At 42.2% G+C, this 26,934-nt stretch overlaps 1 protein-coding gene across 2 annotated transcripts; it reads left to right on the top strand.

Annotated features, from left to right (window-relative positions):
* Positions 1-1,117: 1,117 nt before the first annotated feature.
* On the top strand, positions 1,118-20,270 carry TMEM19 (transmembrane protein 19). 2 transcript variants are annotated; one of them, XM_073327769.1, is made up of 7 exons: positions 1,118-1,407; positions 1,906-2,053; positions 10,956-11,069; positions 12,825-12,962; positions 13,307-13,561; positions 15,129-15,338; positions 17,435-20,270. In XM_073327769.1, the coding sequence occupies exons 2-7, from the start codon at positions 1,927-1,929 to the stop codon at positions 17,596-17,598; spliced, it is 1,008 nt and encodes a 335-aa protein (XP_073183870.1). In that variant the 5' UTR covers positions 1,118-1,407; positions 1,906-1,926; the 3' UTR covers positions 17,599-20,270. The 2 variants fall into 2 exon arrangements, with proteins under 2 accessions (XP_073183870.1, XP_073183871.1); XM_073327770.1 differs by lacking the exon at positions 12,825-12,962.
* The last annotated feature ends 6,664 nt before the right edge of the window (positions 20,271-26,934 follow it).

Below are 26,934 nucleotides of genomic sequence, written 5' to 3'. Positions count from 1 at the left end.
TTCTAGAGATCATTGGCTTCAAATTGTACAGTCAGTACTGACCAGCCCAGAACTGACTGAGTGGGAATGTGTAAAGTAGGTGGTGTCACAGACTTGGTGCTTAGTGACTGGAGGAGGGGTTGGGCATAGAATCAATATTCACTGCAAAGGATGGGGCACGCAGCCCAGGTCTGAGCATGGAGGGAGATCTCATTGAGGAGACAGTATGGAGTACAGGCGCATCACAAGGAGAGGGGCACACAGCCCTGGTTCTCCCTGAAGTATTGGGAAAGGTAAATACTCGATGTTCAGTGTGGAGGAGGGAGAGACAGCCCCAGGTGCCACTCTCATAGAGGGGATGGGAGAGCATATAGTCAGTACAAGAGAGGGGAGCACAGCCTTAACTCTCACTGAAGAGACTGATGGAGGCACAGACTTGATGCTTAGTCAAAGAGAGTGGGGAGGCAGTCACAGGTTCTGTGCTGGAGTGGGGTGAAACAGCCTCATGTCTCAGTTCTAGTCTCAAGGAGGGGATGGGGCCAGAGCCCAAGCTGTAACTCATGGGATGGGGACACTGGCGTGGGGGGAAGAAGCCCCAGCTTGCTGAGGAGTTTGGGGGGAACAGTTTCAGTGGGGTGGGTAGTCCCCATTGTTACTTGGAAGTTGTGGGGGCTGGCCTCAGTGGGGGGGAATCAGATCCTGCTATCACAAGGCTAGGCGGGCAGTCCCTGCTGTCAGAAGGCCATGGGCTCTGTGAGTGAGGTTAGTCCTGCTGTCAGAGAGATTGGGGGGGCAGTCGCCGCTGTCACTGGTGGGTGTGCAGGGCATGGGCTCGGTGGGGGTGTGTCAGTCCCCACTGCCACAAGGGCGGGCAGGAATGGGGTGGGGGTGGGATTCAGTTCCAGTCATGGAGAGCATGGGCTCGATGTGCGGGGGTGCCTTACTCCCCCCTGGCATAGGGGTGGGGGCATAGGCTCGGCGGGCAGGTCAGTCCCCACTGTCACGCAGGGGGCGCGGGCTCTGAGGGGGGATTAGTCTCTGCTGTCACAGGTGTGGGGAGACGTGCTCGGTGGGACTCCGGGAGGGGTCGGAACCCATTGTCCCAGGCACGGCGGGGCACGGAGCCAGTGGGGAAGGGCCAGTCCCCGCTCTCACGGGCTCGGTGGGGCATGGGGGCTCAGTTCCCCGCGTCCCCGTCCCCCCCCCCACGCTGTCACGGCGCTGCGCGAGCGGCGGAGAGTATTTCCCTGAGCGGCCGCAGATGGGCAGGAAGCACGGAGCATGCGCGGCTGGGTGGCGGCCGGAGCCCTGAGGCTGCGCGGAGCCGGGGTCGATCTGGCGGCGCTGGTGCCCGACGGCGCGGGGGCCAAGCATGAGGCTCGCCCAGCGGCCGGGGCAGGACAGCGAGCTCGCCGTGCCTGGCAGAGGGTGAGGTTGAGTGCCCCCCTCCCCCCCCCCTTCTGCGCCGACCTGGGCCTAGAGGCGCCGCCGCAGCCGGGCCGCCACCTTGTGCAAGGTGCAGGGACCCGCCCAGCCCCTCACGCAGACCCCACACCACCACCCTTGAATCTCCACCGTACGGGGAAGGGCCCGCCCGACACGCTCCCATGGAGGTGGGGGGCTGTCACAAACTTGTTCTGCCCTTTCTGACTTTCCCTCTTTCCTTTCGGTGGTGACATGGACTTGGCGTCCCTTGTGTGTGCGCGTTGGGAGAGGCTCCCTCTTGCTGGGTTAGTTTCCAGAGGCTCCCCTGTCGGGGGGTGGGGGGCGCTGCCATGTGGGAGTGTAGTTGTCTTTAACTCAGCAGGGATCTGAGGAATGGTCCCCCAGTGCTACGGCCCAAGCCACAGCCCCTGCATTAAACTTTGTTTTTAACAAAAATGGTTCTTTAATTGAAATTGTGTATGTGATCTTTTCCTCCCATAGGTAACTGTCTTCTGAATTCCCATGTCATACCAGCAGGAGGATTACAAAGAATCTATCAAAATGATGACAAATATTGTCATTTTGAGCCTGCTTATTTGTATTTCGTTATCTTTCTGGATTGTGTCTATGACAGCAAGTACATACTATGGTAAGTCCGTGGCCAGCCTACTTGGCTGAGCAAAACTTAGCCATATGCTCAACTTGAACCCCCATCGTCTCTCTGTCTCTGTTAGCAAATGATAACTTTTTCATACTGCCTCCTGTCAACTCCAAATTTTTAGAGAATGTTCTAGTCATCAGTAGGACCCTATGGATTTTGATGAAAGCTGAAAAACCAGTGGAGGACACATGAAGGCTCACATGAAGTTGCAGTGGGGGAGGTTTAGATTGGATATTAGGAAAAACTTTTTCACTAAGAGGGTGGTGAAACACTGGAATGCGTTACCTAGGGAGGTGGTAGAATCTCCTTCCTTAGAGGTTTTTAAGGTCAGGCTTGACAAAGCCCTGGCTGGGATGATTTAACTGGGAATTGGTCCTGCTTTGAGCAGGGGGTTGGACTAGATGACCTTCTGGGGTCCCTTCCAACCCTGATATTCTATGATTCTATGATTCCTGGCATGTGGTTAGAGACCAGTCAGCTTCAGTGAGATCTGTAATGGTCTATAGATCAAAGAACCGGTTGATGGTAGCCATTAATACCTTCCAGCATAGTACCCCTCATCTCAGCTCTGCCCATTGATTCAATAGAGTTTAAAATGTGGTTGCCCTGAATGACTTATCTCCCAGACAGAAAAAATGAAATAATTGTGTAAGGGGGAACATAGGACGAGGGGCTCAGAGACAGGCGGCAGATGGGGGGCACAGAGACAAGTGGCACAGGGAGAAAAGGGGGCACACAGAGCCCCTGGCATGAAGGAGGGGTTTCTGCATGGAGTTCCTAAAATGGAGGGAAATGGGAGGGTGACCCTGGGAGCTTGTGGGGGGAATTGAGGAATACAAGGAGTGTGTGCAATGAGCTCAGCCTCCAGAAGCAAGATGTGCCAATCCTCTCATAAAATATATCTTGATCATATTTTGTTAATTTGCAGTTAAGATTTTTCTTCAATCAATATTATTACTTGTAGAGAAAATACATGTTAGGATCATTGTAGTAGGAGAGTATTAAAGAATACTTCACGTAAATGTTCTATTATCCTTTTAGTGATTATGTCTGGTGACTGTACACGTTCCATCTATTACCCTAACTGAATCACAACATGCAGATTCTTTCAACATCTGCATCGCTAACGATATACTTAATTACAAAGACTTTTCAATACCGTTGAAAGAATTCATCAGTGTTTCTTTTGGTTTTGAGTTAAGGTGGCTGCAGTGTGTAAAGGGAACTGCCACATGTTTATATTGTCCTTAACCACATGTATGAACTCTGTGAGTAATAGTATAGTAATTTAACTGAAGAGTTTTTACATGGAAATTTACTTATTTTCTCAAAAGAAATATAAGAAGCCTTGTAAATTTAAAATCAGTTGGCATGCACAGTACCCATACAAATTTGTATAGAAAATTTTGTGTTGGGTGATCCTGGAAATTACTAGGCTTTTTCTTGCACATCTTAGGTACAGGTTTCAGAGTAGCAGCCGTGTTAGTCTGTATTCGCAAAAAGAAAAGGAGTACTTGTGGCACCTTAGAGACTAACCAATTTATTTGAGCATAAGCTTTCTTGAGCTACAGCTCACTTCATCGGATGCATTCAGTGGAAAATACAGTGGGGAGATTTATGTACATACACACTGTAACGAGAATAATAGCTCACCTTAAGTGATCACTCTCGTTACAGTGTGTATGGTAACACCCATTGTTTCTTGTTCTCTATGTACATAAATCTCCCCACTGTATTTTCCACTGAATGCACCTGATGAAGTGAGCTGTAGCTCACGAAAGCTTATGCTCAAATAAATTTGTTAGTCTCTAAGGTGCCACAAATACTCCTTTTCATCTTAGGTACAGTAACTCCTCACTTAACGTTGTAGTTAGGTTCCTGAAAAATGCGACTTTAAGCGAATCCAATTTCCCCATAAGAATTAATGTAAATGGGGGGGTTAGGTTCCAGGAAATTTTTTTTATTTTTGCCAGACAAAAGATATAAAATACACACACACACACACACACACACAGTATAAGTTTTAAACAAAGATGATTGTGAAGCTTGGTTGAGGTGCTGACATCAGAGGGTGGGATATTTCCCAAGGAATGCCTTAGTGCTAAATGATGAACTAGCAATTGGCTGAGCCTTCCAACGGTTAACTCATTGTTAATGCAGCCTCACACTCTACAAGGCAGCAGGAATGGAGGGAGGGGAGACAGCATGGCAGACAAAGACACACACCGCGTGTGTGTGAGAGAGCCATGCGCCTTTCCCCTTTAAGTAAACCGACCCACTCAAGTACACTGCCTTGTTAAGTTAATCAGCAAGCTGAGACCACAGCTGCTGCCAGGAAGCTCCCTCTGTCCTATGTCCCCCTGCTCTATGGAGATGGGGTAAGCGGGGTGCAGGAGCAAGGGGGAGAGGGACACCCTGACATTAGCCCTTGCTCTCCCCCCCCCCCCAAGAAGCAGGAGGCTCGGGGAGCAGCTCCAAGGCAGAGGGCAGGAGCAGCACATGGCAGTGGCGGGAGGGACAGCTGAACTGCTGGCAATTGATAGCCTGCTGGGCAGCAGCTGCACAGGGAACTTAGGGGAGCGGGGAGCTGACAGGGTGGCTGCCTATCCACCTTGGATCCAAGCCCCCACCAGCTAGCTCCAACGGGCTGCTCTTCCTGCAAGCAGTGGACAAAGCAGGCGGCTGCCAAACGACATTATAAGGGAGCATTGCACAACTTTAAATGAGCCTGTTCCCTAATTGATCAGCAATGTAACAACGAAACAGTGTTAACCGGGACGACTTTAAGGGGGGGGGGTTACTGTATGCCCAAGTGGAGCTCCTCTCCTATGTATACTATAAGAGGTTCATAGCAACAAGGCTGCCTTCCTGTCATCTCCCAAAGCACTTGCTTTGCACTCTGGTACAGAGGAGAAGAAGGGGTACTTCTGTCTTGTGAATCTTTTTGCATAGCGTAAGACATGCATCATTTGTTGGGATTCCCTCTGAGACCTTTTCCAATTGCCTTATCCATAAGCTCCTTCGTTTTCAGTTTAAACCGAATTTTACCAAAAAAAATCCCAGGTTTTACAAAAAGTATTATTCACTTTTTTCCTATTTTTCACCCTACTTTTGTGTCATTCATATAAAAATGACTTGTTTTATTAGGAAAATACAATACATTGCATGAGATATATGTATTATGATAATACGTTAGTCTGTGTGTATATGCAAAGCTGCCTGTTGAAGTAAAAAGGCTATGTATTAGTCTAGAACAGGGGTTTCCAAACTTGGTTTGCAGCTTGTTCAGGGTAAGCCCCTGGGGGGCCACGAGACCCTTTGTTTACCTGAGCATCCTCAGGTATGGCCACGTGCTGCTCCCAGTGGCCATGGTTCGCCGTTTCCAGCCAATGGGAGCTGCGGGAAGTGGTGCCTGGCCCACAAAACAAATTTGGGAACCCTTGGTCTAGAACAGTGGTTCTCAAACTTTTTTTTTCATGGACCACTTGAAAATTGCTGAGGGTCTCGGCAGACCACTTAATGATCTTTCCAAATGTTATTTGTACCCTTAGCTAACTATTGTAAAGCGCTTTGGATAAAAGCCCTATTTTTAAAAAAAAAAAAAAAAAAACCTTAATAATGTTTTTTTGTTCTACAAGTAAGAGCGCACACTCATTTTAATATCAGTGGTCTTACCTTTCTAATGCAACGGATTTGTCCTTTCTCCCCTGCCATGGCAGCCCCAGAGCTGGGGTTGGGAAGGAGGGCCATCTCTCCCCGGCAGCCACAGTCCTGGAGCTGGGGAAAGTTGCCACTTTCTCTGGCCGCCGCAGCCATGCATGTCCCAAATTCCCACCACCCGCTCTTCTCACCCACTGCTCCCTCCCACCTATTCCCCCCAAGACCACCATCTCATCTTACATGTGCTTCTTCTCCAGGGTCCAGGCACCTAATTAGTGGAGCCATGCCTAATTAGTGGAGCCATGCCATTAGTGGTGGCCCTTCATTCTGTTGTGTGCGGCCGCCCAGGTGCGCACCTTAGAGGGAACTATCTGTGGACCACCTGAATGGAGCTCGCGGACCACAGTTTGAGAACCTTTGGTCTAGAAGATACAAACACAAGCTCTGAAGTGCGTGCACATCTGAATGTACTGATGAATCTCACACCCACCACGTACACATTTAAAGCTGTCAGCAGATAATGGTTTAAAGATCTCCCACTAAAATGGGAAGAAAACAAAAATCTGTATCTGAATACATTTCAGAACACAAGGAAGTATTCAAAAGTTGTAAAAAAAAAAAAAAAACAAAAAAAAAAACCCCATGAGAAAGGAATGAAGTTAAGTGTATGTGCTGCAAATGGCGTGGCCCAGTTATTAAATGTAAATGTTTATAGGCTAATAGTTCTAAGTCCGTGGTTCTCAAACTTTTACACTGGTGATCCCCTTTACATAGCAAGCCCTTGAGTGCGACCCCCCCCCCTTTATAAATTAAAAACACTTTTTTGTATATTTAACACTGTTATAAATGCTAGAGGCAAAGTGGGATTTGGGGTGGAGGCTGACAGCCCAGGACCCCCCATGTATTAACTTCGCAACCCCCTGAGAGGTCCTGGTTATACCAATAAAATAAAAACCAGCAGGATCTTATTAAAGGGGAAAAGCCAAAATACCACATTTAACACACAGGTTCTGCAAGGTGTTATCATAGTTACCAGCCTTAGAGTTGCTCATGCCAAGCCACTGGCCAGGTGGCCTGGACATGAGGAGGGAGCAGGGCCTCGTCAGATGCACATCTGATGCTCCTGGAAGTTGGTTTACAGAATCAGACCCCAAAGTTCTCACTTTCTAGAGTCCATTTTTATAGGAATGTCTTCATATGCCAGTCTATGGGAATTGCTTCATCATGCTGTTGCTGAATCAATCAGCAGATGTCACATTCCTGACAGCTCCGTGCTGACAGATGTTATCTTGTTCTTTGGTTCTCCCATTCTTGAGGCTGTTGGGTGGATTCCAGTCTGCCCTCCGGGGGGTCCTCTGGTTATTTCCACTTGACGCCTTCTTCAGCCAATGGACACTGCCTTCTTAGGCTGGCACTTCCCTGATCATTCAGTTATTATCCACACCAAGCATCCATCCACATACATCCTCTATCTCTATTTTAATCACAATTGTTAACAAAGCGAGATGAATACAACAAAAGGGCGAGGAGTCTCTGGGTGCTGTTTCTGTTACAGAGTATTGCTTTGAGTCTCTCTCTGAGTGGTGGTTGTTACAAAGAATTGCTTTGAGAACAGACTCTGTCTTAGAATGTACTAACAATTAGGAGCTTGCAATTTTCACACACAGCGGGAGAGAAACGGTACTAAAAACCAAGAGACCTCTTAATTAGTAATACCCTGGAATTTAAACTATGGATTTTAATACAGAACTACTTTAATATGATCTAACATCCTGACCCCCAGTTTGAGAACCCCTGTTCTAAGTCTACAACAGTAAACTGTTTATTCAAATAAGTTTTATTTTGGGTTTAGAGATGTGTTGTTTTGTTAAACTCATGTTTTGAGTTATGTTTTAGTTCTGCAGCAAACCACATTGAATTCCATTCACCAAAGCATTAATCTACTGAACAATTTTTTCCCTTGTTCTTCCGTCCATCAAAATAAACCCCAGTATTTACCCAGAAAAATAAATAGTTTTTTTCCATCAATTTTCACCTGTTTTTGTTATTGTTGTTGTTATACAGGGCATTTAAGCTAATTTTTTCAAAATAGTTAAATCATTGCCCATAGCAGACTCATTTCTTGGATTCCCAGGCAGAATTAAATGCAATAAAAGCCAAAAATGAAAGGCCCTACTTATCCAGAATAATTTGTCTAGTTGTGGTAGAACACCTCATTCTGTTCTCTGGAATCCAAAAACCTCGTTTGACTCCGTATTTCGTCATTCAGGTTCTTTAACTTGGCATACAGCAAACCTATGCAAAGCTGATCAGACTCAAGTGTAGGGGGTGGGTATAGGGCGTACCACGCCTCCAAAATTACACAGAAAACCTCTTCATTTATATACATTTACACGTTGCATTGCATTTACTATACATTGCATCACACATTTTTGGATTGGCTTGGTTATTTTGCAAGAACCAGTCCCTCTGCAGCCTGCTCTGACCATGCATTGTGCACTCTCAACCTCCTCTTTTTACAGTCCTAACTTATCTTGTCCATTGTTAATAAATGGTTCAGTGGGTGTTCTCCCTCCTATTGTAGCCGGCCCAGACATTGTCTTTTTAGCCTACTGACCTCAGCCTAATGATCTGTTTACTTCCCTAATTCTGTCCTCCAAGAAATGAGGCCTCTTTCCATGTTTTAATTACTCATGTCATGCCAGACTTCAGATACATCACTGCAGAATGTGCCTGCTCTGTAATACCCCTGAGCCCTTGGGGATCAAGAACCCCTGCATCTGCAGAGCTTTGAGCTCTGCTGACCAAGCACTGCTTTTTCTCATTTATAATCCCCATTCCATGATGAGATATCTCTGAGCTATACTGTATCTTAATTAAAACTATCTTTAGATAGGCTTTTTCCTCAAAAAGCATTTTATCAAAAAAATCCAATTTAAATAAAATCCAATTTTTAATTTTTTTTTTTTAAATCATTGATTTTTATCCACCCTGGCCACGGATACCGAAACAATGTATACCAGGGACCCGCTGGTTCAGCAGTGGCGTAGGTAAGAGGAGGACATTGGGTGGGCGGGCAGTGATGGGGAGTGGAGGGGTAAGAGCGAGCTGGCCGCCCCCCCCCCCCACCACCACCAAGCTGGTCTTGTGGTGGAGGGGGATGTGATAGATGCTCTGGCCAGGGGCTACTGGAAAAAAGGGGGGCCTGGTAAAAATGTGTGTACCTGCTCCGCCTGGCACTTGGGGCTTGCCATGCTCTGTCCGCCCGGCGCTCCTGCCGGGGAGTGGGGTTGGGGTGTGGGGCCTTGCTCCACTCCGCCCAGCGCTCCAGCCAGAGAGGAGGGTCAGGAGCTTGGAAGCCCCCGGGGCCCAACCCTGCTCCTTGGCTGACATGCCAGGCGGCGGTATGGGGCAAGCGCTGGGGCAGGAGCAGAGCTGAGGCTGGGGGGGTAGGCCAGGATATTAAGTGGGTGAGCCGCAGCCCACCCATGGCTATGCATCTCTGTCGCATATCCATCCCTCGTCAATAGGGGAATGTGTTCCAATTCACATCGGTCCCAATCGAGATATCTGTCATTTGCAACTTACAGTACAGTACTGCAAATGACGGATACGCAGATAGGGACCAAAGTGAATCAGAACACGTTCCCCTATTGATGAGCAATGGATAGGCGAAACAACGGATAAGGGGGAGACTTGTACCGGGGACCCCCCTGTAATGGTATTTTGGAGGAAAATGCTAGAATTTTTAAGATTAGGCCAACCACAAAACCAACAATGATTCTATATGTGTAATAGTCCAAAGGAGGTTGGACTATTACACAATTAGTATTTCCAGCCAGGTGTTTGATAGCTCATGTTTGGAGAAGGACAGATCCGCAACGTTACTGGCTTAGACAAATAAAAGTATGATTAATCATTGCAGTGGAAGCAATGATAGCTTTATATTAGGATCAAGTAGATTTTATAATGTATTGGTTACTACAGGATTTGAACAAAATAAATACATAGATAATAAGAGGTTGATCAAATATAAAGGGATGTTTTGAAGATAAATATACCCTATGAATGAATACTTGTGTATAGAAAGTTCATATATGTTGAGTGGAAAAAGTTAAAAATTGTCCATTTATTCCTACTGCATGCTTTATATCTAGACAGTTTCTGATCCATGACCATTATAGTACTTTACTTCCCCCTCCATGAATATTTCATTCCCTTAATAGTCTTTTTGTACATGACAATGTCAAAGGCTCTTGGAAGGTCCAACTACATTTTAACTGTATGTTCTCCTTTATCTACTCTTGTGTTGACACATACAAAGAACTTTAGGAGTTTCGAGAGACATAAATTTCCTCTACATAAACCGTTTTGGTTTGTCTCTGTCACATCATGTTCCTCTAGGTGTTTATAATTCTATTTGTTTTAACCAGTCTTCAGGATACTTTATTAAATTGCCAAGATTATTTGTCAAAGAAGTTTTTAGTTAAAGGTGAAATGTTTTTTCAAAATCATTTGTATTTATTGCATAATGTACTATAAAATATATTGTTGAAACTTCTTCATATAGTTCTAGAGAAGCGATCAGAATATAAGGTACTGGAAAGATTTCTGTGAATTGGTTTATTTATTCAAATGTAGTCCTGCCATCGCTACATAAAAGTAATAAAAATAATATTTTGAAAATTAAGTTTTATAGGCTTTATATTATTTTACGTCTTTACTTGAAGTTAGGAAGAAAAAGGTCCCATAATGTCATTAGTCCGTTAGTGTCTTTATGTATTTGCTGTAAAATCACAATTACACCATCCATTCTACCAAAATTAAAATCAGGCTTCAGTTAGTTTTGTATTTTTGAATTTTAATTTTCACTGTCTGTAATTCCCTTTTAGAAATTTAAAAATTATGTCATTTCCCTGCAGTTTGGTTCCTTTTCTGATTAGTAAAGTTTTTATTACTAAACTGAATACTTTCTCTTTATATGGATTAATGTATGTGAATACTAAACAAAGGGAGAAGGTCCTTTTCAATGTGTTGTTCTAAAACAGAGTTAAAGTATTTCTCTTCTGAATTGTAAAAGGGGTGAGGAAAATAAAGCAGGTCTGATTTGTATGTTCAGAATGTAAATGCATATTAGTAAAGATTTACTATTCTGACATGTAGACCATTTTCTATCCTTCAGAAGACGAGTATGTAATATTTTATTTAATACTTTATTTTAACTTCTCAGGTACTTTACGGCCTATTTCTCCATGGCGTTGGCTTTTTTCAGTTGTCGTTCCACTAATGATTGCTTCACGAGGCTTTAAGAAGAAGAGCCTGGATCACAGTGGAGCTTTAGGGGGTATGTATTTTCTGGGAATATTAAGTGACCTATTTAATATATAAGCTAATGTGCCTTTCTTAATTTTTGCTTTTCTGTGCACTTTTAAGGACTTCCTACTCTCAATCCAGTAATAATGTAAACATATAAGTGTAAGCATACAATATCTGTCATGGCTTCATGTTGGTTTAATGTTGTGTGTCATTTATACTTGTTTAAGCAAGCAGTTTATGCTCCTGTAACTACAGCTCACTGTTTTAGCTATAAAATCCACTACAATAATGGCAATGAGACATGAGATAACATACACCATCTTACTCTGCAGTATCTGGAGTCTTTGTGGAGAGACTGACGGTTGCAGTCTCTTTTCATCCATGCTAAGCCAGAAGAGTGAAAGGAGTATGGGGAAGGAGGCTGCTGGAAAGCAATTCCCTCAATCTGAGACGTGGAGGGAGCCTATCTGCTTGATTCTTCAGTTTATGTGATACAGACCCAGACTGTTCTCTGTGGTTCCCTTTGCTGAAGGATGGGCAGTGCTCCTTTCTTGCCTCCCAAAAATAAAAAGGAAATTAATGATCTGTTCAAGCCTGCTTTTCTTGACTAGATGGAGAAACACCAAGGTACAGTAGAGTAACATTACCGAACTCTGATGCAAGCTTTGTAGCTATGGTGCTAGTCCATTTCATGAGGCACAGGGCAGAAATGAGGATCAGTGTTGGGGAGAAAGAGCACGACCCCAAATCTTCCCTTCTTTTATCACACACTGCAAATATGGTACTTCATCTGCAGGTAGAATGGCAGGCAATACCTTGAAAGCCACCAACTTTACTTTTCTTCTCCCTTTGTAACTCCTACCGTAACCAACTGGAGGAGCAGCTCACTTATATAGAGAGTCAGGCCAAGCTTCTGTACTGCAGTGACATTGAGCTAGCTGAGCCTCAGGTGGCACCAGTAGTCTTCTTTTACTAGCAGAATATGGCTTCTGATGAGCAGTTGAGTAAGTAGAGGGAATCCAAAGTACACGGTGAGGAGGAGAAAAGTTAAAAACGAACATGTGAAAAAGCAACAAAGGGAAGGATGGCAAAAAGGAAATAACAGACAGAAAAGAAAAAGCAAGAGAGAAAATGAACAAAAAAAAAAGAGATTAGCAACTATCAGGACATGATATGAATGGATGGCAGGGAATGCGCAATCTGTCAAATGATCCAAAGAGGTGGCTCTATGTTTTAAAAAAAAAAAAAGGGGGGGGGGGGGAGGGAGAATCCAAGTCATGAAAAGGTCAGCATTTAGATAGTGGTGGCTGGAAACATAACAATAGCTCTTTGTCTCCTTTCTGCCTAGAAACAATAAAATACTCCAGGCAGGGTATATCCAGGGATTTTCACTTAGATGTCATTTGCCTCATCTTATTGTTTAATTTTCTTTGTATTTTGCATAGATGGGTGTTACTGTTTCCTGGCAATATCAGATGGCTGTTTCAGAAACCATATACTGTCCAGATACTTAGTGGAAGATTCAGGAATGTTAAAGGACAAGATCAAAGCAAAAAAGCCCCAAAAAAATTTCAGTCAAAATGGTTGGCTCTTTTTAAATTGTGTAGACAGTTTTCAGGAACTACAGTAATGATCTAGCTAATTGCACTGTCATTTTATTGTAGGTTTATCATGAAGGGGTAATTGATAATTTTTGAGACTCCAAAATAATTTCCTGTTAATTGTTTTGAAAAGATGATTGCATGAACTAAACTTGCTTTATTCCCCCCCCCTCCCTTTTCAGGATTAGTGGTTGGATTTATCCTAACAATTGCAAATTACAGCTTCTTCACTGCCTTGCTCATGTTTTTTGTTACTTCTTCAAAACTTACTAAGTGGAAAGAAGATGTGAAGAAGCGTATAGATTCAGAATTCAAAGAAGGTAAACACGAAGAATTGTACTGTCCAACAACCTGTAAAGAATAGCTACTGTGTTTTACCTGATACTTTTGAAAGTTAGAGATATTATATAGTAGTACACAGAATAGAGAACACTGTAAAGCATTCTTCTCCTCTTTATCCCCATCCTGGACTAGAAGCAATGTGCTTGCTAGTGGTTCATTTAATAGTAGTAAACTAAAAGTAGTGATTGTGACTTGAGATTTTCATGTTTTTTGAGTTTTGCGCTTTTTAATTTGCTTTTGCTACTGTATGATGTGGCTGAATGTCAAGTTTCTCTGCTACAGATGAAAATATTCAAATATTTTTGTTTTTGTTTTACTCAAGGTGGGCAGAGGAATTGGGTGCAAGTATTCTGTAATGGTGGTGTCCCTACGGAGCTGGCTCTGCTATATATGATAGAAAATGGACCAGGTGAAATTCCAATAGACTTTTCCAAGCAGTACACTGCATCATGGATGTGTTTATCCCTTTTGGGAGCTTTGGCCTGCTCTGCTGGAGATACGTGGGCTTCAGAGATTGGCAGTGTCTGGAGTAAAAGTGAGCCAAGGTTAATAACAACATGGGAAAAGGTTCCAGTTGGTAAGGCCTTGCTGATTTATACATTCTTGTCTTAATAATGTGTCATTTGTGTCTGGGACCCTTAACATAACCATATCCATAAAAAGAATAAATCAAATTCTGCTAGTATTGTGAAGTTTTATGTGGTAAAAATAAGTACGTTGACATAGTATTTACCACATTCTGTTTGTCATGGCCTGTAAATAAAAAAAATAGCTTGGAGAGAGAGCAAAAAATTAAAAAATAACTTTTGGTTTGGTTCAAACTGAAACAGTTTTTTCTTGCCAAAACAGGAAAAAAAATAATTCAGTTTTGGGTTGAACAAAACATTTTGTTTGACCCAAAACAATTTTTTTCATTTTCAGGTGTTTGACCTGATTTTGTGAATAGTTTCAGTGACCTGAAAAATGCGTTTTTTGACAGATTTACTACTATGAAAAAAATTCACATACCTGCAGTTAGATAGCATCCTGTGAGATAAAACCCTTACAGAATTCTGAGACTGCTTGTTTTTACTACCATTAGTGTGTTCGTATTGCAGTAGATTTAAAGATAGATTTTATAGATATAAGGAATGGTAATTGTCATCTGACTTCCTTTAAAAAAGGGGAAGTGAAATGCTTTTTAAAATCAAGCTAGATAAGATTTCTAATTGGTAGCAGAATGTGTGTTTTAAATGTAAAGATTATAAAAATGCACTTTTAAACCAAATAGTCAATTCATTTCCTGCTTTGCTGTCTTACCATTCCCTGTCTCCTATAGTTGATGACATTGCTAACTCTTAAAGCAATTCATAGTATTGAGTTTTCTTGAAGCAAAGAAATCTAGATCCCTAAATTTGAGAGTTGGTTATTGTAAGTTGATTTCTAAATTGTGTGAAGACAGTAGTTTGCCTCTTTTTTTTTTTTTTTTTTTTCCCCACCATAAATGCTCACTGGGTTCCTTTTGCGTAAGTTGGTAAACGTGTTGCTTTTTTAGATAATTCTTTTAAATATCTTTTGGGCAAAACATATCTTGGTGAACTACTTCTGAAAGTTTGAATAGTAGATACTCACTCTGGCTAAATAGAGTTAAATGTACGGGTTGGGAGGATATCTTTATCTTCCTCCCGCTCTACCCCTAAAATTAAAGTGCCTAAGTAATACTGACACTTTTTTTCTTTCCAATTTTGTTTAATATTTATTTAACTTATTGTTTGTGAAATTTTCTGGATTAATAGCCATGGAGATTGAAGTATCTGATTACTCAAGTGGTAGTTCATAGGCAGCAACTTTGCAGGGTAAGCTACCCAGCACAATGCCAGTCAGGAAGGATCAGTCCTTGCTTTGTCTACACTAGCCTTTTTTCTCCAAAATTTCCCACACTGCTAACACTGGTTGCAGTTCCATCAGCAGTAACAATAGTGAAAGCATCAGTGTAGACAATGTGTTGGCCACTACTGGAAATTTTAGAGAAACAAAGGCTAGTGTAACGGAGCCTCTGGGAGTGAGAGGGTAGTTCTGTCTTCACTGTCAAGTAAACCATTAAAGCCAATTAATACATCTTCCAAAATGGTTTATAACTCAACTCTGTTTTTTCTTTGATTTAGGTACTAATGGAGGTGTTACATTAGTGGGCCTAATTTCAAGTCTCATTGGTGGCATGCTAGTAGGTGTGGCTTACTTCATTACTCAGCTTGTTTTTGTGAGTGATCTGGATATATCTGCTCCACAGTGGCCACTTGTTGTGTTTGGCGCAATGGCTGGTTTACTGGGGTCAATTATTGATTCATATTTAGGAGCTACAATGCAATATACTGGTAAGAAATTTTCTGCTTATTTTTCTGATTAACTTAAAAGCTCCCTTTTAACTCCAGAGAGGCTGGGGAAGTGGTTTTTAAAATGGGGAAAGAATGGAGGGATTTCCACAGTGGTCAAAGGGAGATAAATAGAATGGTGGAGATCAGAAAGAAGATAAATTGCCTTTGCTCCTATCTTCATCCTTATCCTCTGCCATCTTGGTTCTTCTCCCCACTTTTTTATTTTGGCATTTCAAAATTTTCTGAGGCTGCTGTCCTCCGAGTCATGAAAATGTTTGTGAAATGGTATGATAGGGAAAAAAATGATTAGTATTTTTTCATCAGGCCTTGCTTGAATATGTCAGATCCTAGTAGTGCACACTGACTGTGTTCTTTTTTTCTGTCTTGTTCCACTGAATTGCTATCAAACCAAAGTGTGTCTAATATTGTATGACAGTACTTTCCTTTTACTTCTATTATCTTATCACAAACATAGTAAAGTTAAGGCCAAATTGTCCCACCTTACTAGGTGGAGTAATGCATTAATTTGCAAATAGTCACCTTGATTTGAATGGGATTAGTTGTAGAGTCAAGTACTACTTGATTACGGGAGGCAGTGGCCCTTGTGCAGTGCATTTGGGTTTCGATTGTGGCTTTCACTAAAGATGTTAATATGGGGAGCAGAAGGTCTTTTTCTTGGGTTTGGCGAGTTATCTAGAAAATAAACATGAGGCTTGGCTTTCCATAGCACGTATTAAGTAAAAGTTAACTACCTCAGCATGAAGTTAGTGCCTCTGTAGCCTCATCCTGTTCACCACTGAACTTTGGTTTTGGCCTTAGTTTAGTAAGTGATTAGGAGGCAACAAGACTGCCAGCTATCTGCTTTCCAAACAGGCTTTAAAAAAGAAAAAGTCTTTGTGGTGTTTGTAGGAATCTCTTTACAATAAAACAGAAGTTCACGGTGAATATTCTTATCTTTTAACATGCTGGGCATTAGGAGATCTTCAAAAGCTACAAGAGAAATACTGGCATATGTTGTACTGGCCTGCTTTGAGGTGCTTCCGCCTCCCCTCATTCCCCACACAAACACCTCATGTGTCAGTTTTCTAGAAATGTACATTTCTCCTGGAACACACAATAGTGGAGTGGCAGGGAGAGCACTGTGATAGCTAATGAAAAACAATGTTAAAACTCTGCTAATACAAAGGTAGAGTAGAGAGCAGCTAGGCTGGTGGTGGGAAAGCCTTGCAGCTAGCTAGTAAATACTGTTGTTTTGTAAGTGGAGATGTTAGTGAGTACTATTTCAGCATTTAAGGCAGTGGTGCCCAAATTTTTCCTGTTGTGTCCGCCCCTTACCAGTAATGGAATCTGTCTGTCTGCCTCCCCTTTCATTACTGCACAGTTGGCTCAGCAGAGGAGCTTGGGCTGAAGGCAGAACTGAGAACAGGGGAGGAGCTGGGGCTAGAAGCAGAGCCGGCCTGGGGTCGGAGAGGGAATGAGGGCAGAGCTGGGCAGCAGCTGGGGCCAGAGCCGGAGCGGGACTGGAGCTGGGTGGTGCTCTCTCTCCACCCCTCTCCCCTTGTGGGGGCTGGCCTGGGTCCCGCTGCGTGTCTCCCCAAATGTTCCTCCACTGATCTAAGAGGAGTAGACTTACCATCAAACAGAGTAATCATTTTCTTTACATCGTTTATCATTGAAAACTAATTCTTTTTGACAGACATACTTTGTTTCTAACCATTTGTTTGTCAACAGCATCTTTCATATCAGAACTCTTTAGTTTTGATTACCACTATCATTAGCTTCTTATTTGTAGAACTGCATATGTAGATTTCATAGAAACAGTAACTACATTTTTTAAAAATAGCTTCTCTCTAATTAAAAGTCTAGAATCTAGATTCCCTCCTTTGAGGCTATTGGTGTTAGTTTAGAATAATAGTTTAGAATTAATAATAATAGATAATTATTGGCTAGTTAATTATCCTTTTTATATATGTTTGACTGCACAGTCATATACTAAGCATTTGTAGGCAGTCATGTACATTTGAGGTCTTGGTAGTGGATTTCCTCTCAAGTATGATAGTACTGTAAATTTATCTTTTATTTACTTCTTTCCCCAGGTTTTGACAAGCGTATTGGCATGGTTGTCAACTACCAAACAAAAGACTCAAAGCACGTATCTGGAAAACCTATTCTGGACAACAATGCAGTGAACCTCTTTTCTTCTGTAGTCATTGCTTTGTTACTTCCTGGTGTGGCATGGGGTTTCTGGCCAAGAGGGTGAAACTTCCTAAGTCTTTTAATACATAGTTCAAATACACTTAATATGAATCAAAGGTTTCTCCCCAAAGCACTGTTTTTACCTTGTTTGAGGAAGTCCTCTGCATCCTTTTCAGAGCCAGAAGGATTCACCATCTTAACTTCCTTAGGCTGTAAGTTTTATGGGCAGCCACCATCTTTCTGGGAAAAGAGGACCAGATGAGGCTCTGTTAATAACCTGTCAGTGCTACTCCTTAATTGGACGCCGTTTGCTACTTTGTAACATGAAACACTTCATTTTCCCTTCTGAAGCTGAATGCTTGGTCTCCAAATCATTTCCAGCCCCTGGCAGAAGAAAGAGTGAGAGAATACAACCACAAATCTAACCTGGATCTGCTATACGACTAGTATTAACAGTGTTCTCCAAGCCACAAACAAAGTACTATATATTTTCTGTAATTTAGATCATAGTAGTGTCAATGAAATCACTGAATTCTGGTTTAGTATACATTTTCCCATTGTCTGCTACAATATTATAGGTTTTATAGAGGTGCATTGAAGTCTTTAAAAACATTGTACTTTAATAAGCATTGTTGCCTATTCCATGTTGTATTACTTTTTTGCCATGCTTTTGACGAAGAGTAAGAAAAAGTAATGGTGTAACATAATGTCTCAGGCATATGACTAAATTTAAAATCAAAACTAATCTTTTTCCAATAAGCAAAACAGGTTTCTGTCCTTGTTTTCTGAAAGTCTTCCTTGCCTTTTATTAAGTAGGAATATAAAGCTTATATAAGCAGCATCATAAGGTGGTACTTCTCAGATTAAGTTATTGATCTTAAAAGTAAAGATTACATTTTTTTAATTCAAAATCAACTGGTTAGAAAAGATGTAACTTGTTCTGTAACTGTGGAATTACTCTTTAATATTCCAAGTTAAATAGTAGCACATTCACCAAGTTGTGGTCTTCATATTCTTCCTCAGTAACACTCTTTTTTTGTTTTACAAATTGTTGCTCACTGGAGATGTAAAAAGTGTTGGGGCCTGTACTGTTGATAAATTATTATGGGGTTTTCACTTTTGTCATTAAATGACAGGCTAAAAAGTTTTTCAGTTAACAATTTAGTATTTATTATATAGAATCAGATCCTGCAACTGGTTGCATGCGTGGATCCTTTTGGCCATATAGAGATCATCCACCTGGATCCATTTGCAGGGTATGACCCATAATGTGTGCACCAAAAAAAGTTTCTTCAAATCTGAGAGTGATTACCAGTTCCGGTGATATTCCCAGTTTTAAGTATAGGAGACTTGGCAGAATCTTTCAAAACAGAATAAACTAAGTGTGACCACTGCATCCTAATGTTCTTGTTGAAAAGCACTGTAATGTGAAAGGCATAGATGCCCTTATTGATTAATTATATTTAATTTAACTGTAAATAAATGCATTTTTCTTCATGATATAGTTAGGATTTTGTGCTAACACATTTTTGATTTTGTTAATGCCACACGGCATTAGAGGAAGGCTCTTAGAAAGGAAAAAAAGTAGATGATGGTGAGTTCAGTAAGAGAGTGAAAACATACAAATACTTTGAGAGGGTTTAGCTTTTAATTTAAATATTTTAATTGTCTGGTATATTATGTTGCAGGAATCAAAGGCATCTTTTCAGGGATTAAGGAGGCTTTTAGCCAAGTTTCTATTGTAATCTAATGTGGATCCCAAGCTTAAAACACCACACAACACTGAATATATATCCATAACATGTTTTAAAAACAAACAAACTGCATAGCAGTATGAAATGCCTTCATTGCTGTTAAATTAAATTTTAAACAAGCAATTTTGCACATAGCAGGTAAGGGTGCGATTTTCAAAAGTGCAGAATATTGGCTTACCTCTGGTGAGAACAGAGTTGGGCCAACACTGAGTGCTTTGGAATTTCCCACCATTAAATCTCTAGTGTACAGAATCGTATTTAAAGAATATAGCATTAGTTTTATTAAATAATATCCACTCTGGACAGGATACCATTACACTGGACAAAATACTATTAAATTGAACAGAACATAGTGGTGCAGATTGTGTTGCCTTTGATTTTTTTTATTTTACACAGTAGCTGTGCAGAAAGTGTAGCCCTTATGAGAAGAGGAGGAGAAATATAGGGAAATTGTATGTCACTAAGTGTAGTTGTTCAGACCAGAAAGAAGCCAATGGAACGTTAACACTTGAGATCATTAGAAGGTGTCTGGATAGGCACAGAGAAAATAGATGAAATTAAAAGGGCAGGTGATAAAAGGAAAGGAGGCAAAATAAGCAGAGTAAGATATTAATAGAAATGAATTGAGGGCACATAGTGTTTTTCCATTACACTGTGTTTTAAATATTTGAATATTTGTTTTGCCTCAATGCCTGTATTAGATTAATCTCAAATACTAATCCAATGCCTGTAAATTAAAATTTGACATTTATCTGGCACTAATTTATTTATTTCTTACTGAAACAGCATGAAAATTCACAAATCACCTCTACAATACTTTGTACTTTGAAAAATACTTTGAAAAATTCCAGTTGGAAGTCAATTGAGCCTTATCTGTATAGTTTTATAGATTGTGTATGTTTAAGAACATGACTATTTTTCAATATAAATATGAAGTAGTTTTTCTTAATAAACACATAATGTAATTGGTTTTTATGTTAAATCTTGTCTCTGCCTGAAAAAATTTCAGTTAGTCTGGTATCTCAATCTGAAGCATTTTTAAGGATACAACAGTGCAATCATTTATTTACAGAATACAGCTTTATAATTATACTAATTTACTAAGTGTCAAAATGTGCATTGTTTGTGCCTGATAGATCCACCGTAGTTAAGTGTGCAAGCACTTCAGTGGTAAACCACAGTTCACTGAGACATGTTTAGCTAAAACCACTCAATAAGAGATGTCAAACAGTCTGGGGAGATGGCCCAATTACATGTGAAAATGTGGCCCAGGGCTTTGATTTTTAAATTATTACTGAGTCCAGATAATCCACTGAACAGCGATAAGATTACAGTTTCAGTGATGCACAGCCCTTTCTGGGATCACTACTACTTTTGTCTTTTGTTTGGCAATTTTTGCATGCAGTTAACTGGTGTGTATGAACAGTTGTTAACTGTGTATGCAAATTGCACACCTACATTATTTTCAAATCTGATTCCTAAATATCCATTATTGGCTTCATAGTTAGCACTGGGAGATGAATGGGAGAGTTTCCACCTATCTGCTGTTTAGGACAGGACTACACTAATTCATGTTCAGATGGTTGTCTTCGCCACAAAGGGTCAAAACTTGTTTTAAAAATGAAAGCTTGCATTCTATTGAATCTGCATGCCAGATTAACACATCAAGTGAACTGATGCCATTTCTAAAATGAAACAAGTTTAGGACTGGATGGCTCAGGATTGGTAATAGGGCTTGCCTGCATAGGTATGTTATATCCAATTACCTTTAGTTTGCCTTAAAGTGCCTTGCATCTATACATAACCTTTTAAAAAGTGAATTTGGCATCTTCAGTTGCTGTAATGAATCCTTGCAAGAGGATGGTTTGCTTGCCTGCAATGAGTTTGTTTGTTCTAAGGTTTGCATATGCACACTCCTAACTACTATACTTCTAGCAGTCTCCCCAGTGCATTGCTTCACCCCTAGATCAGATTATCTGTGTACCTCCATGGCTCTGGGGTCATCTTGACTGGATTTCACCTCCTTGTTTAAATGCAGGCTGGCAGCCAGCTGTGCCTCTTTTTGATACCAGATAGTAGTGAGTTCAGACACCTGGAGTCACATATGTTATAGCCATGCCCCTTCCTCCCTCCCCTGTGGACCCATGCTTCCCATTCCCCTAGGCTTCTTTGTGAACTCCTGCAGAGGTCCTAGATTTGATTGTTGTTTTTGGAGAGCTGCATGTTCAATGCTTGGAGAAGAGTCACGGGAAGATAGACTTGTACAAGACGTTGACAGAACCAATGAAGAGCAGGGCACTCTCATACCTGGTCCCAGTGCAGTCAAAGCACAGGATCTCCAGCAGAGGTAGCTGAAGACCAGGAACAGGACCTCTGGTAAAGCTCCCACTGCTTGCCTATACTATGAGGACCTGGACTGTTTCTGCAATCAAAGCCACCACTGCACTAAGAATGATGTCATGGACGGTTTTCCACAACGCAGCCCATACAGCATAACAGGTACCATTTGATCCCATGTATACCAGGAAGTCTGACAGGAGATTTTTTCTGGGCAGCCAAGAACGGTATTACACAGCAGATTTAGAGATAGCTGGCCTGAAATTGCTGTGGATGAGAGCTCTACAAAAATGAGCCTGAAAATGCTACAGAGGGGAGCTGTATCAGTCAGTACTATATGCTGTATTACAATACAAGTGTACAGGGAGAGTTAAATAACCTTTTTCCTTGTACCAACCGTCTGCTGTTGTGTTCGGGGAGCCTTTCCCTGGCTGCTTAGTTTTTAACCACACTAGACTAAAAGCTATGAAGTTTTATTTCCCTGCAGTATCAAATCCCACAACCACATGTCCCACTTGCTGCATCCACAATCTCCTTTCTGAGGTGTTTCCTGTTCTTTCACCCACCTCTGCTCAAGATGTTGGCAACGCAGGCCGGTTAAAAAAACCTGCATGGCAAGTGTGTTTGTTGTAGTCAAAGAGTAAAAGCAATAGCCAAAGTATTGCGGCTCAGTTTCATTAATACCCTCAACTTTTAGCTAATTTACGTTGTGAAGTAAATTTCCCAAATGAGGCTATAGAGACAGTTCAAAACAGACTGTAAGGCATTCATTTACTGTAGAGTTCTCTTTATTTTGGAATGCACTTTGTTAATCTGAGGCTGTAATAAGAGACCTTAAGGCAAATTAGAGCTTTCTTTTGGCATGCATGTTCCAAGGCAATGAGTTTTCTCAGAATTGCCTACATAACTAATATTTCCCCACCACACCTGCACCAGCTGGGGGGACACCATCTTGGTAAATAGCAGTGCTGTATTTGCCTATTGCCTTTTTGAACAAGACCTTTCTTTCTCTTTCTCTCCTGGGGACTTGCCACAGAGTGACATCTTCCACCATAAGGACAGCCACCAGAGGTGCAGATGCAATCACAAAGCCTGGGAAGGGTGTACATAATACAGAAGCAAGCAGCTATGCTGGAGCACCTTTGTTACAAAGTTAAAGGCTGGACCCCAACCTTGCACTGTGCTGCAAACTATGGAGAATGCACTATACTGGGACCTATCTTTCAATCATCCTAATGGCAGGCTCTTTCCACACAACAGTCAACCCCCTGGCATCACCCCACATTCATACTAGTGAATAGGTTTGTCAGCTCCAAGATGCAAAAAAAACAGCCACTGCCCAACCTTGACCCCCAGCCTCCTGGCCTCCACTTCCCCTTTCAGGCACCATTCCTACCAGCCTGCCCTCCTGGTACCCACCTAACACAGGTGCTGGTGCAGGTAAGGTGCTGGGGCTGTTTCCAGGCTTCTTTGCCTCTTACTTTCCCCACCCCTTGCTGCACTCCAGGCCCCCAAGCAGCCAGCGGGAAACGCAGCCCCGCAACAATCCCCACCCCCGAGATGGCAGCTAGTGAGTCTGGCCAACGCTGGAGCATTTTAGGAAGGAGGGGAAGGCAGACGAGTCTTCCCAGGGAGGCCTGGCTCTTACAAGGGATTGGCCCATGGGAAGTCTTTGCTGAATGTTCCCTTCCCCCTCAGGATGGAGAAACAGGGAAAGGGCAAAAAACACCTTGCCATGAAGATGTGCTATCAGCAAGGCAATACAAAAACTGGCCAGGTGGTAATTGTATTGATGAACCTTCCACAGTGATCAACCAGGACTTACCACTCCATGGAGAAACACCCTTTCTTGCTGATAAACTCCGAGGCCTGGTGTGGGGAGCAAAGAATAGGCATGGGGTGGGGGGGGTCCCATCAATAGCTCCTTTGAGAATCCCATCTATGCAAAGCTGTCAATAACTTCCTATGCATTGCCAAGCTCTATGACTCAGCACAACAGCACCCCCTTAATCGCACCACAAACCTCCATGTAAAGAACCCCAGCAGCTGATCTAGCAGCACCAAAGCGGTTAGCTGGTGGCAGATAGGAATCGGGCTGGCAAGCTTCCAAATGGCAATGATGGCTACACACTTCTCCAGACTGGAGGAAACTCTCATGTTGGTGTTATGCTGCTGCACCTCCACAGTGACCTCTACACAGATCACCAGGAAAGCAGCCTTCCACAGCCTGAAGCTCTAGAGCCACTGCTGGCCACCCAAGTGTTGCATGACTGCCCTGCCTCACCAGTCAGTGTCAGCTGACCAAGCCCAGAAGCTCCACCAAGTAAAGCTGTACCAGATAAGTCCTGCAGAAGTAACCTGTTAATTTCATCCTCCTCCTCCTCCTCCACTGGTATCCATATTGCCATGGAATCCAAAGCCCCTTGAAGTCACCAAGCTGAATCTATCTGGCTACACGTCAGTGAAGTAAAGTTACTGTATGATTATGTTGATTTATTAGATTTTCCTGTATAAAACTATTGGTATAGCTTAACAGGGGACTATTAGAAAAACAACCAGGAAAGCAACACAATGGATCTTGAACAGCAACTTCCCAACAAACACCTGTGGGGGGTGGATGGGGGTGAAGGAGGAGGTGAGCAAATACCAGACCATGACCTACTTCCAACACAGGCTACTGCAAACATATCAAACCTGTCCTCCACTATCTACGCTAGCTTCCCATAGAATTCTGAATTGAGTTCAAGGTTTCAAGCGTTTTTTCAAAGTGCTCGATGGTCTGGGCGCAGGACATCTAAAAGATCAGCTAAAGCTCTGGGACAAAGACCGTGGTTGAGAACTCTGCTGCTCTGGCACAATGGAATTCTCAACAATAAGAGTAAAGTTCATCTATGCAAGAGACAGAACTTTCTTCAGGAGTGGCTTTTGACTGTGGAATGAACTCCCCCAAGAAGAGGGGGGACAGGAGTTCAGTTAACCCAGTATCTGTGATACTGCCCATCACCATAGTACTGGAGTGCCTTGAATATATTAATTTATCCTCCTAAATCTCCAGTGAGGTAAAGTAGTAGTATTCTCCTCATTTAGCAGACTGGGATCTGAGGCAGTTAAGCCCTGATTAAGGCCAAAGAGTTTGATTGACCTGACCAATGTCAAGGAGATTTCTTTGGTAACGAGACACATTTGAAATAAGGACTATGATGTATCTGAGAGATTAATTTTCTAAATTATGGTTGTTTCACTATAAGAGAGCAGCATTGTTATTCTCCTTTCCTTTCCTTTTTTTTTAATGCTTGTGTTAGTTCGGAACATTTTTTTCTAGTAAAGAGAGAGGGTAGTCCCTCAGTGCTATATGCCAACAACTAAGACAGGACTGTCAGACTGTTATTTTAAATAGATCTTACAGAATGTTGCAAAAATCTTTCACCACAAGAAAGTGGCACGTTAGCACTGGTTAATAATTGTTTCAAAATGAGGAAGTATTCCTCCACACAAGCAAGAGTGGGAGACCTGCCAATAGATTATCTAACATTATTAGAAACATAAAAAAAATTGTGGCGGAGTTGAAGCTAGAAGACAAGACACTAAAAATTAACATAGCTCTCTCTAACACTTGCAGACTACAAAGCCATCAGATATTTCACAGAAAGGAAAAAACAAACAGTGCATACAGTATATACAAATAAATGTTGAAGGCCTTTTAAATGACCAATTTGAAAAAACAAACCAATTAATGCAGAACCCTGTTAATGCAACGTGAAGGGTGCAAATGAACACGTCATTATTTTATGGTGCCGCAAACTTGGCACCTTGCAGTTTAGATAGAGAGCATGTTGGTACTGCCATGCAGAGCTTATGTTGCAATCTAAGGCACCTACAACTGACTTTATGTGGGCAGACCCTGGTGGTCACAAAGAGCCCCACTGACTTCAAAGGGAGTCAATTGCAGGAACAGATCATAATTTTACAAATAATGCAACCGAGGGACAACAAACGATAGGGGTAGAGACCGTGATCACAGTAACGAGACTGGAATTACTCAGCAATGCTATTGTACAGACAGCAGGGTTGAACTAATTATTCATGTGCAGTTTTTGATAAATTATAGGCGGAGCTGTTAGTGCCACCTATAGTAATGGTTGCCTGATACTTTCCATTATAAGACCCTAAGTTTATCTGCAAAAGACTTGGCTAAACTTTAACCACTCGGGCTGAAATTTTCTATGCTGGGTGTCTGCCTCAACATTTTTGAAAGTATCAGCTGAAATATTTCAGTTTCCAAGAATGAGGTTGGGGGAAAATGTTGTTTTTTGCCCAGGTTAAAAAATATTTTTTTTACAACTGTTTTGTTGGGAAGATCATAGAATCATAGAATATTAGGGTTGGAAGGGACCCCATAAGGTCATCTAGTCCAACCCCCTGCTCGAAGCAGGACCAATTCCCAGTTAAATCATCCCAGCCAGGGCTTTGTCAAGCCTGACCTTAAAAACCTCTAAGGAAGGAGATTCTACCACCTCCCTAGGTAACGCATTCCAGTGTTTCACCACCCTCTTAGTGAAAAAGTTTTTCCTAATATCCAACCTAAACCTCCCCCACTGCAACTTGAGACCATTACTCCTCGTTCTGTCATCTGCTACCATTGAGAACAGTCTAGAGCCATCCTCTTTGGAACCCCCTTTCAGGTAGATGAAAGCAGCTATCAAATCCCCCCTCATTCTTCTCTTCTGCAGGCTAAACAATCCCAGCTCCCTCAGCCTCTCCTCATAACTCATGTGTTCCAGTCCCCTAATCATTTTTGTTGCCCTTCGCTGGACTCTCTCCAATTTATCCACATCCTTCTTGAAGTGTGGGGCCCAAAACTGGACACAGTACTCCAGATGAGGCCTCACCAATGTCGAATAGAGGGGAACGATCACGTCCCTTGATCTGCTCGCTATGCCCCTACTTATACATCCCAAAATGCCATTGGCCTTCTTGGCAACAAGGGCACACTGCTGACTCATATCCAGCTTCTCGTCCACTGTCACCCCTAGGTCCTTTTCCGCAGAACTGCTGCCTAGCCATTCGGGCCCTAGTCTGTAGCTGTGCATTGGGTTCTTCCGTCCTAAGTGCAGGACCCTGCACTTATCCTTATTGAACCTCATCACATTTCTTTTGGCCCAATCCTCCAATTTGCCTAGGTCATTCTGTATCCTATCCCTCCCCTCCAGCGTATCTACCACTCCTCCCAGTTTAGTATCATCCGCAAATTTGCTGAGAGTGCAATCCACACCATCCTCCAGATCATTTATGAAGATATTGAACAAAAC

Source organism: Lepidochelys kempii, chromosome 1 (genome assembly GCF_965140265.1).
Source record: "Lepidochelys kempii isolate rLepKem1 chromosome 1, rLepKem1.hap2, whole genome shotgun sequence".
NCBI lineage: Eukaryota > Metazoa > Chordata > Testudines > Cheloniidae > Lepidochelys > Lepidochelys kempii.
Note: the sequence above shows the minus strand (reverse complement) of the source record. Positions and strands in the feature narration are given on the sequence as shown.

Excerpts from the sequence above, each read along its gene's own strand:
- TMEM19 (XM_073327769.1), top strand. The coding sequence starts at position 1,927 with ATGTCATACCAGCAGGAGGATTACAAAGAATCTATCAAAATGATGACA. Across the intron at positions 13,562-15,128 it reads ATGGGAAAAGGTTCCAGTTG|GTACTAATGGAGGTGTTACA; the intron begins GTAAGGCCTTGC and ends TCTTTGATTTAG. Across the intron at positions 15,339-17,434 it reads AGCTACAATGCAATATACTG|GTTTTGACAAGCGTATTGGC; the intron begins GTAAGAAATTTT and ends TTCTTTCCCCAG.